Source organism: Maniola hyperantus, chromosome 1 (genome assembly GCF_902806685.2).
Source record: "Maniola hyperantus chromosome 1, iAphHyp1.2, whole genome shotgun sequence".
NCBI lineage: Eukaryota > Metazoa > Arthropoda > Insecta > Lepidoptera > Nymphalidae > Maniola > Maniola hyperantus.
This window is the reverse complement of record NC_048536.1, coordinates 5,388,593-5,400,680: the sequence shown is the minus strand read 5'-3', so window position 1 is coordinate 5,400,680 and position 12,088 is coordinate 5,388,593. Positions and strand designations below refer to the sequence as shown.

The following is a 12,088-nucleotide window of genomic DNA, read 5'->3' as shown; positions in this document are numbered from 1 at the left end:
ACAGCATAGATTAGTTTTGTAACTGAATCTAGGAGACAGAATTTGGAACAAGAGTTCGGATCGGCGCGGCGGCAGAATATAATTTCAGCATCAGGTTTCGAGGTTACTTGAAACTACCTCTGATATTGGTAAATAATGTTTGTCCTTCCCACCCTCGTTAAAAAGAAATTTTAAAATCAGTGTTGATCAGTGATCATAGACTTGCCGCACCACCTTCGCACTTTAATGTACTGATGGTCCAAGAAAACGTGCCACATACATAAAGAGTACTTCCACCAGGTACTACATGCTCGCGGGGTCACTAGTCTGCGAGCAAGACTGGCAGAAACTAATGAAGAACGCAAACGCAGCGACGCCCGGCGCGCCCGTGCGGAAGGGCAAAGTGGGTCGTCCGCGCCGCTCGCGCGAATGAGCGTTGCCTGCGCCTGCGCCGGCGCTTGCGCCCGCACAACTCACGCACCGCGACTACGAGGAGGTAACACCACTTTTTTGTTTTCTCCTATTTTGTGTTTACGAATCTCATAAGTGTAAAATTTCAACTGTATTGACTTGAAAAAGTATTCATCGGATTTCGGATCGAAAGTGTTTTGCTCAGCAGTTTCATAAGTAAAAGAATGCTAACGTTATGGATGATATATCGTACACATATTATTTTGCCGTACATTTTTTTCCGTAAATTTTAACCATAATTTTCACAAAGATTTGGAAGGCTCTCCTTCAAATGTAATATGAGATGAGAGGTTCTATAATAGTAGATCGATGACTACATCATTCTTCTCCCAGACATAATTGATCTCAAACAAGTAGTAGGTACACCAACGTAGAGTAAATCTATAGCACTGCAAAATATGGTAACATTTTATCAAACGCAAGAAATTAATGGAAGTAAGCAAGAGATTGATTTAAATTAAATCAATCAGCGCGATCCGTGTGAACTCATCCAATTTATTCTAATTGCAATTAGCATCTCAATTATCTGATTAATTACCTCTAAAGTCTAAATGGAAATAGACACAAATTGATTGGATACACTGACATAATTGTCAAATATCATAACTATGAAATTATATCGGAAACGACCGTTACATACAACATTTGCACCATTAATATTTATGTTGTATGCCCACCGCACTAACTGATGTCAGTTAACTACCGTGATTAGGTTTATTCGGACGCCAAATAAACACGGAATCATTATAATTTCACCCAATACTAGATAGCCGCGATTATGGCTGCTTATGTCTACTCTACAAAATTTATCATGAGGAGCGATGATATTCACCATATTTTATTTCGTCTACATAGAGCCTACAATCTAGGTTTTTTGGTGATAATATAGATTATATTATTTATATCGCCACGTACTGGCAAGCGTAGTGTGGGACGACCTCTACTAGCCCATTTGAACGACCTTATGAATGGAAATCACTCACGATAGTTTAAACGCTAAAATGACCTTATGAAGGTAGCGGGAAGTAGGTAAATGAAGAAAGCGGAGGACCGTGTGTGGTGATGAGCTCTCGGGGTGGCCTATGTGCAGCAATGGATGCAAACAGGCTGATTAATGGTGATGATGAAAGCTTATAAGTAATTCTTTTGCATGAAGTAGCTGTGATAGCCTAGTGTTTAGGACGTCTGCCTTCTAATCGGAGGTCGGGGGTTCGATCCCGGGCACGCACTTCTAACTTTTCGGAGTTATATGCGTTTTAAGTAATTAAATATCACTTGCTTTAACGGTGAAGGAAAACATCGCGAGGAAACCTGCATGCCTGACAGTTCTCCATAATGTTCTCAAAGGTGTGTGAAGTCTACCAATCCGCACATGGCCAGCGTGGTAGACTATGGCCAAACCCTTCTCACTCTGAGAGGAGACCCGTGTCGCGTGTTAGTGAGCCGGCGATGGGTTGATTATGATGATGATGAGGTAGCCACAAAATGAAATACACATTAACGTTACAGCATATAAGTATTCTGTTTTTGTTAATATTTTTAGGGTTCCGTACCTCAAAAGGAAAAACGGAACCCTTAAAGGATCACTTTGCTGTCTGCCTGTCTGTCTGTCGGTCTGTCAAGAAACCTACAGGGCAGTTCCCGTTGACCTAAACTCATGAAATCTAGTAGGTAGGTAGGTCTTATAACAGACATTAGAGGGAAAATCTGAAAACCGTGAATTTATAGTTACATCACACAAAATAAAATAAAATTGTGGTCATGAACTAAAAATTAGTATTTTCAATTTTCGAAGGCAGATAACTATATCAAGTGGGATATCATATAAAAGTGCTTGACCTGTGCATTCTAAAACAGATTTTTATTTATTTTTATGCATCATAGTTTTGAATTATCGTGCAAATTGTCGAAAAAATACGACTGTAGTACGGAATCCTCGGTACGCGAGCCTGACTCGCACTAAACCGGTTTTTTATCTGTTCGCATTTCGTCTCATGTTATCTGCAAGGCCGCCCGCTTAGAAATCCTCTGTCTAATAATAAAATTTTGAGTTAAGAAATCTGATACCGAGTAGTATCGTAAAACTGTGGAGATATTATCTTACTATCCTCATGTCCTCGCCTCATGGCCGATCTTTCAAATAACTGTGCAATAAAGATATATTTGAACCACAATAATTAGATAAGCTGATTCGTTGTTTTGTAAAGATAGTTTATTTAAAACGTATGTAGGAAGATTTTCTAAAATTTACAAACGACAGACATCCCTCAAAAAAATTATTTTGAGCTTATTTCGTGGTTTAACGTCATTTTTTAATGTAGATAACGGGTACATACCCCGGTAACCACGACCCGTGCAATTGGGTTGAAATATCGACAAATAAAAACTTCAAATTAATCTTGGTATAGATACCCGTTATCTACATTAAAATATCCCTCGAAAAATGTCTTCTTTTTAATTTTTCACTTTCTTTATTTTCATCTATGTACATGTAAATGTGGAAGAGTGTCTGCCTCTCTGCCGCTACATAGATTTTGATAGAAATTGCTTTCATACCAGAGAGAGAGAGAGATTTTAAAAAACTCCACGCGGTCGAAATCGCGAAAATCATTTATTGTATTATGAATTTGGATTTGGGGATTTTTTTAATTTCGTGGGAACTCTTTGATTTCCCGGGGCAAAAAGTAGTCTATATGTCCATCTACACATTTGCATTTAAATTTTTATTAGGGATTAAATATAGCATGAGCACGTACGGTATACGATTTCGAATAAAGAATGAAAATAATAAAAAAAAACATAAAATAGGTCAAATGCGAGTCAGACTTGCACAGGAAGGATTCCGTACCATTGTACAAGAAATAACACTTTAATTTCACTTTTTGAAATTTTTAGTATTTGTTGTTGTAGTGCCAGTAGAAATACACATTCCGTGAAAATTTCAGGTCTCTACCTATTATGGTTCATGGGATACAGCCCACTGACAGACGGACGGACGGACGCACGCACGGATGGACAGCGGAGTCTTAGTAATAGGGTCCCGTTGTTGGCACCCTTCTGGTACGGAACCCTAAACACTGTATCTTAACGTAGTACCTAATAAAATATTAAATTAATTCCAGAAGCAAGTATGGCATAAACGGACACGTATAATAAAATTTAATTAATGTTAAACAAGTATTATTATCTACGTATCAGTTGTTTTAATGAGAATTTCCGAAGGTCATGTTAATATATTATCTAATTGCCTTGTTTTGTACAAATCCATTTTCTCTTATTATTTTACTCATATATTAGTAAAATAATATTATCGAAAATTGTTCGCAAGGGTTTGATATGAATAGCATAGGGCATAGGTACAGCGTTGCCACATCTAGAGTCTTTTTACGTAGATCTACTAACTTTAGGCCTTTCCTGCAAACCTACGAACTTCAGTCCCAGAATCTACGTATTTTTTATCAAATTGTACAAAGTAATCGAATACCTACTTAGCCTTTTGAGGCTGAATGGGCATAATTTGAATTTCTTTTTCATTCATGAAAAGTTATTAAAAAAAGTTTTTAATAACCTTTTTACACAGTTACAACAATATACGTGTGACTGTGTAAAATGGAACGTTCGCTTTGCAGAAATTGTCACTAGTGTCACTGTCAGAAATACGCGACAAGACCTATGGACAAGACTCTTTTGGCGCGTGGCGAAAATAAAGTCGCCATCTTTTGAAGTATCACGGTGTGACCTTAAATGCAGTGTTGCTAAGTAAAAAAAAATTAAATTGACTGTTTTTGTTAAATATTAGAGCCATTCCATTTAAATAACATCATGATATATCCTAATAATATATTGTACAGCATAAATGTGTCTGCATCTTATAGCTATATTTAGCACCAGGTAACTAAATATAGCTAGTCCATGGCCTATAAATGGTTTTTATTATTCTTTCTCTATTTGGAAACAGGGACGGCTTTCCCAATTTCTTATTCAGTTAAAATTAAATAAAACTTACTCGACTTTCGACATTGACATTTTCAATATATTCCGTAAAATTGAGGAGATTTTATTTGCTGGCAGCCTTTGTTCTACAACTACACCCCCCTGTCAATGTCATTCAAGTGCCAAAAGAGCCTTGTATGCACTATGTCGTACTATCATAGAGATACTATGCATTTCGATTCAAAGTTCAAATTCAAACGGACTAACAACTTAATGAAAACAAACTTAAGAAACAGACTTTTCAATTAAACACTAACTGGCCTACTTTTTACAAAAATTAAATATAAAAAAACAGCGACCTTTGCAAGAATTTTTTAACAAATATGTATGAGTTTCATTTGCGTGAGGATGAAATTGATGAAAATGAATAAATTGTATGACAAAACACTACCTTACTCTCTTCATTTTACCCAGAAAAAAAGTACGTAGATCTACGAACTTTTCATCCCATAGGTACTCTATTCCTACCAATCCCTCTTAGTAAGTAATAAATGTACATATCAAATCGTTAAATTTTCATAGCTTCAAATTAATTTTAAGTAAACTGTCGTATCGATGTAGGTATTTGATAGTTGGACTGTATTAGATAATATCTAAAACAAGTTTAAACAACCTAATACTTAATTAGAACATTATTGGTACTGATTCTGAGCACAACCTAATTTTAGAGTATTCGCATCCTCTTCTTACTAATCTAATATGAAAAGGACGCAGTTTGATAGTTTTAAATTTAATTTTTAGATGTTAAAACCCGTGATTTTTTAAGCGCACAGTAGCGAGCCTACTGTTTAAATTTGTAGCGTGCACTAAAATTTAGAGTCATTAAATGTAAAGTACATGTTCTGTCCCTTTTTAGCATTGTTAAAAAGAAAAGGATGCAGATACTCTAAATTTAGTATGGAGAAAGATCGGTGCCAATATGACTTTAAAGTAAAAACTTTAGATTTTCACTTAATTATCTTTCACGCGAGATAAATTTTTAAAAGTTAAAACATCTTATTTTTGTGTTAAAAAAATTCCTAACTTCAAAATTTTCTTAGTGGATTGATTACTTTCAAATAAACAAAAAAAAAAAAAAAAAAAAAAAGAGAAGTAATGGTCTAATGGTCTTCCATTAGACCAAGTTGTAAAGTAACCGCTTGGTAGATTATGTGAGCAAAAGAGCTGCTTAACACATTAGGAGTCAGTTACATTGCCAACGGTCTAATGTGCTGAGTTCACAACTCTGCGTTTCGCGTTTACTTTTATCTATGCACTTTTTAGATTTCTTTAGATGTAAAACTACCAACTCTTTATACCACCAGTCACAACTAATGAAATACCTAAGGGAGAACGCAGACCTACAGGGGTAGAGCACGGCGACATTTTTTTATTTTATTCGCTATACGGTCGAAATTGGTATAATGAAAATAAAAGATACGGCGTGTATCTGCCTCGTTTATTATTCCTCTAGAAGATGACCGCGACATCGTCGATACGGGCTTTTAAAAATCCCGCGGGAACTTTTTCTGGGATCAAAACTATATGTATGAATGTAGATAACGGGTACATACCAAACGGGCATGGGTTTTATAAAAACTTCCCACTGGTTAACCCGCTTCCATGTTAGACTGCATCATCACTTACCACTTGGTGAGATTGCAGTCAAGGGCTAACTTGTATCTGAATTTCAAAAAATCAGAACTCCTGTCCAGACCATTATGTTAGCAGTGGGAACAAAGCCTTAATGCATTAATTCGAGTATGAGACGTGCAAAGGAGTAGAGTATGGTGAAGAAATGCAATTAAGCTGTTCAATGAACACCACACAAAGTGCGCTTTGTTTATTATACCTATGAGCGACTTACTCGCGTGGAACGCACTAACTTTAGACTACTTAGATATTTTTATCATGTTAGAAGCGTTAGAACAAGAAAATAAAGACCCGTGTACACTGTACAACGGGACTATTCTACATATTTACTTCGGATAGTATGAAATAATGCCTGGTATCAAACCTCGGACACCCCTAATAAGAGGCCTGTCTTAACTAGGCACTTAACACTATAGCTGTGCTAGTGCCTAGTTAAGACATATAAATAAAATAAAAATCTGTTCTAGAATGCACAGGTCTGTCTGCCTTTTCATATTATGATACCTCACTTGATACAGTTATCTTACTTCGAAAACTGAAAATATTAATTATTAGTTCAAGACCACAATTAAATTTTTGTGTGATGTTACTCTAAATTCACGGTTTTCAGATTTTTCCCCTTAAGTCTGCTATAAGACCTACCTACCTGCGAAATTTCATGATTCTAAGTCAACGGGACTACCTACCCTGTAGGTTTCTTGACAGACCGACAGACAGACAGACAGACAGACCGACAGACAGACAGACAGACAGACAGACAACAAAGTGATCCTATAAGGGTTCAGTTTTCCTTTTGAGATACGGAACCCTAAAAATTAAACCTTACCCTGTTTATGCAAATGTGCAAATTTCTGCTTGATGACAAAGTATGATAAGGCACCGTTCTGTAGTATCCAAGTCACATACAGTATTGTAAAGTGCAAACCCTTTATCCCTCTGTTATTTGTAGTGTCAGAGCTAACGTGTCAAAGTTTACTCATTCTTCGCTCAGTCGGCCCTAAACACCGCTAATGATATTTATAAACGCTTTGATACAAGTTTCCCATTGCAGTACCAACAGAGATAGTTCATAGAGTTAATTATCTCGTGGAGGCGACCATCGTCCGACTGCCGCGGGCGTCTCCTACCCGTGCACTTGCTTTCGGCGCTTCACAAAATGCTCCGCTAACCAATCCCAAAGTTTAAATACCCGAAACTTATTTCGGCAACTCATAAAACTATTGTCCAGTCCTGCTAATGAAACAACTTACAAGTCTATAAACACTATACGCCGGCGCGGTGTTGGGGGATGAGAGGCGGCAGTTAATTTTTTACAGTTTGGAGTCGTACCCGCTTTCACGATCCGAAAACGATTTCATTTTTCATGCACGGACAATGGACATGGAACACACCTACTTTATTAATTGTAGGGTAATCTTATTTAATTTAATTTTAGAATATTTATTTTACATTTTTAAATTACTTTACTTATTATTACTTAAGTTAAAATTCATTTCAATTTTTTTTTAATTATTTAAGTAAAAAATGAAAGTAATTTTTATCTCACAAAAAACCCCTGTTTTTATCTAATACTGGGAACATATTTTTTTATATTTTGAGCTGCATCAGGACTAGGAGACCTTCATTTCCTAATAAATTAAATTATTTACATAGACCAAATTATTCATTCATAAATTGTAGTTTTAAGCAAAAGACAATTTAATACTTAATAAATACCTTTTACGCTACTTTTACCTTCTACGCTAATAGAGCAATAGACAACAGCTGTTATGATAAATTCATTTTGTGTTCGACCCATAAAAAGTTTAAAGGTGGTCTCTGCGACTGTAATAGTCTAATAGGGTAAACTAATCGAAACGCCCACGGGAATTCATTACAAGCACACCGTTAAAACTATGCTGTAAATACAAAACAGAGGGCCCTATTACTTTGTGACGGTGGTCAAAGGCGCGATGTTAATTGGAAAGCACCTGGAAACGACAGCGCCTTTATCGCGCGTATTCGGTGTAAAAATCAAGTTTGGACCCGCCCTAGCCAGTAGCCACCGGTTCAAAAGACTTGACCGTTTCGGCTTTGTAACACGATTACTCGGACTTGTCGAAAGTTAATTAAATAGCGTTTTTCCAAATTACCCCCCGGGCCCGACATCAAAGTGGCCTGGCGTTTCGCTTTGGGAATCTTTCACAAAGGGGAATGGCTCGGGGCTAGATTCGAGGTCCGCTGTGATCTCGGTTCTGACTTAATGCGCTGGACAGGTGAGATCCTCAACTCTTTGTCAAAGGATAAGTGAATAGGCGTCGGTAAACTTCGCAGTTGTTTCGCTTTACCGCAGGTTGATCTAGTTGTTATGGCATGTAAGAGCATCCTTGTAAATCTCAGTCGAAAAGACATTTTTTTTAAAACTAGTTTTTCAATTGAAATTCCTAAAACTCTAAATACTTAGTCAAATTCTACTTTTCTACAAACTGAGAATAGATTACCCACGAGTAAGTAACTAAGAAAACAAAGTCTACTGAAAAATCTTGGCAAAATAATTGTCCTATCAAGTTTTTTTTTTCTACAAAATTTAAGGGATATGATACTAAACATTAATTTCACCTATTACCTAACGACAACTTAAAGTACTGGTCGACCGTACAAGCTCAAAATCTGTCAACAATTAAAAAAAACCGACCACCGAGGGTTCCGCGACTGTAGTACAGTCGTATTTTTCAACATTTGCACGATAAATCAAAAACTATTATGCATAAAAAATTAATAAAAATCTGTTTTGGAATGTATACAGGTAAAGTCCTTTCATACGATACCCCACTTAGTATAGTTATCTTACTTTGAAAATTGAGAATATTTTTATATTTGTTCGAACACATTTTTTTTAGTGATGTAACCACAAATTCATGGGTTTCGGATTTATGCCTTTAGGTCTGTGGTAAGACCTACCTACTTGCCAAATTTCATGATTCTAAGTGAACGGGAAGAACCTTATAGGACAGACACGACATAAGTGATCATAATATAAGGGTGCCATTTTTCCTTTTGAGGTACGCAACTCTAAAATCTAATTTTTATACTAGGTCGAAGTCCCGGAGACTAATGAGACTAATGTAAACCGCGTACTGTATCAGTACGCGGTTTACATTAGTGTTACAAAGTTACGAATATAGATTGTGATTGATGACTGATAGATAGATAATCTAGTAGCAATCTAATTCTATATACCGACGACGGTAGCGGCACGCAATCGCGAGGTCGTTTGCAGTGAGTTAGCACGACATTCGAAAGTTAGACTTATTAAATATTCCCTTTTCATTTGATTTACGTTTACTGGCATATTAAAAAGTCACATTTCTATTAAGACTTTAAATATATACATAGCAGTTTTTTTATTCTTTGAATTCAATTGTAGAGTTAAAAAGTTTTCGCGCTCTTGATGAGTAAGTATAGTAATAGATTATTTAGTAACTAGCTGATGCCCGCGACTTCATCCGCGTGGATTTACTTTTTTCAAAATCCCGCGGGAACTCTTTGATTTTCCGGGATAAAAAGTAGCCTTCCAAATCCTGGGTATAATCTAATCTCCATTCCAAATTTCTGCCAAATCCGTCCAGTAGTTTTTGCGTGATTGAGTAACAAACATCCACACTTTCACATTTATAATATTAGTTGGATACATATTACCTATCTAAGTAACTTTAGAAATTGTTTTTGAAATGTATAGAGCCGGTCAAATTTAATTTTACTAAAGAATTCATGCTTTCTTCTTCCTTTTATATACGTTTACGGATTTTAGTCAACGTTGTTGTTTATATCTACAGTGCAACTTCAGGGTAGGTCTACGTCATTGCAGTATACTACATAATAGAGTAGGAATACCTAGTCTTTTTGTCCCTGTATCTTCGTTATCATAATTTTTAATCGACCTTAAAGAGGAGGTTTTATATTCGACCCGCATTACGTTCGCAACCAATGAACCGATTTCGATGATTTTTTGACAAGTGTAATATACATATTTTCAGAAAAGTTTTGGTTGTAGTTATCTAAGTATATAAAAGGAAAAGGTGACTGACTGACTGACTGATTGACTGACTGATCTATCAACGCACAGCTCAAACTACTGGACGGATCGAGCTGAAATTTGGCATGCAGATAGCTATTATGACGTAGGCATCAGCTAAGAAAGAATTTTGAAAATTCAACCCTAAGACGGGAAATTTGAGTAGTCCACGCGGACGAAGTCGCGAGCATAAGCTTGTCTTTCATAAGTACGCAGTAATACGCAAAAAATGTTTTTCAGTGCTTTTGAAGACGGTTTATATTATTAAAAAACTTGTATTTACTTTAAATTCAAATACTGAAGCACCTGTTTACAATTATTAAATACCAAAGCAAGCAGCAGCTATTACGATAATCATGGTCGAGAAACGTTTTCCTCTAATTTGAAGCCAAGACTCGAGGTTATTTACATTAACATTTTTTTTACCTAAACGATCGGTGCCCTTCGTAAGACCGAGTCGGGCGTCGAACCCGCTACCATTGCGTGCAGGTAACGATCCGCTGCTCTCACCTTAATCATTTTCACACTAATTATCAGTTTCAAGTACACTCGGTAAATATTTATCGAAGTTAAGGCCGCCATACACGTTACTGCGTCATCATCATTTTTTACTCCATTACAAGTTAGCTCTTAACTTCAATCTTACCTGGTGGTATTTGATGATGCAGTCTAAGATGGAAGCGGGCTTAGTTGGAAGAGGTATAGTCTTTTTATTAAACCTTATCAGTTTCTACAAGTCGCGTAGCGGAACGCTATAAATCGCTTGGTAGTACGACTTTGCTGGCCGCGGCGATAGCCTCCCACCAGACTAGGCCAGAATTTAGAAACTATAAATTGGTTTCCTAGGATAGGAGTTAGGATGTCACCGCTAGAGGTAGCTGATTTTGACACCAATGTTCCGTAGTTAAAACGCACTTACAACTACATTTCTGTAACTTCATTATATTGCTATTGAACGGCAGGTACGAGTAATTATATGAGAGCACACCAGATCAGAAAAAAGCTTTACCGGGTGGTTCTTAGAACCATACTTGTACAGCTACAATCACTCCCAAATTGACTGAGGCTCTTCCACTATTTACAGAAAACACGACTTTGTGATGATCACAGTGAGTAATGAATTGTGATCATCACAAGTTCAAAGCTAAGGAGCCGAAAATACCGATGGTTTTTTCGCGTTTAAAACGCATTTGCAACATGCAGTTACGTTTATTCTTGCCTTTATACAGTACTCTCGATGTCTTTAATCGACATAGCTGCGTCAACGAGCGAATACTCGGAAAACTATCGATTCTTAGAATCGGGTAGTGAGAAATCATGATTGGTTATTGCGAACTACATAATATTTTCCTTGGAAATGTTGAGATAAAGACTAAAAGCATTTCCACATTATTATATTTGATGTCAGAAGTAAAGCGTTTGAATTTGATATCGTTGAGTAAAACTTAAACAAGATAACGTTCGAAAACAAAACCCTGACTACTCTTTAAAGTACCGCTACAGACGGAAGGTTTATATTTATTTTATATATATGAATTATATTATATTTGCGAAATATCACACTCCATACTAATATGATAAATCCGAAAGTGTTTGTCTGTCTATCTGCTATCTTTTTACGGCCCAACAGTTTAACCGATTTTGATGAAATTTGGTACAGAGTTAGCTTACATCCCGGAGAAGGACGTTCTGTCCCAGAAAATTAAAGAGTTCCTACGGGATTTAAGGAAACCTAAATCCACGCGGACGAAGTCGCAGGCATCATCTAGTTACCCATAAAAGTACCCACTTATAGTCAAATAATCGTGTGATATAGTTATAAATTACTAAGCTAAAAGTTATAATAGCGATATTACTGGTATTACGGGCAAGGTGATCCGGCTCAGACCAAAGTGTGTCAAGAAATTAGTGTTTAATTTATTCATTGGCCCCAGTTCGTGTCTAGTTTAGTTATTACGA

At 36.4% G+C, this 12,088-nt stretch overlaps 1 protein-coding gene across 2 annotated transcripts in view; it reads left to right on the top strand.

The window, feature by feature from the left end:
* LOC117997279 (LIM domain transcription factor LMO4) overlaps window positions 1–12,088 on the top strand; it is a 279,363-nt gene that overhangs the window by 211,609 nt on the left and 55,666 nt on the right. For both annotated transcript variants that reach the window (XM_034985537.2, XM_034985530.2), the window contains exon 4: window positions 280–475. In XM_034985537.2, the coding sequence (XP_034841428.1) occupies window positions 280–412 (133 nt within the window). In that variant the 3' untranslated portion in view covers window positions 413–475. The remainder of the gene's footprint in view (window positions 1–279; window positions 476–12,088) is intronic.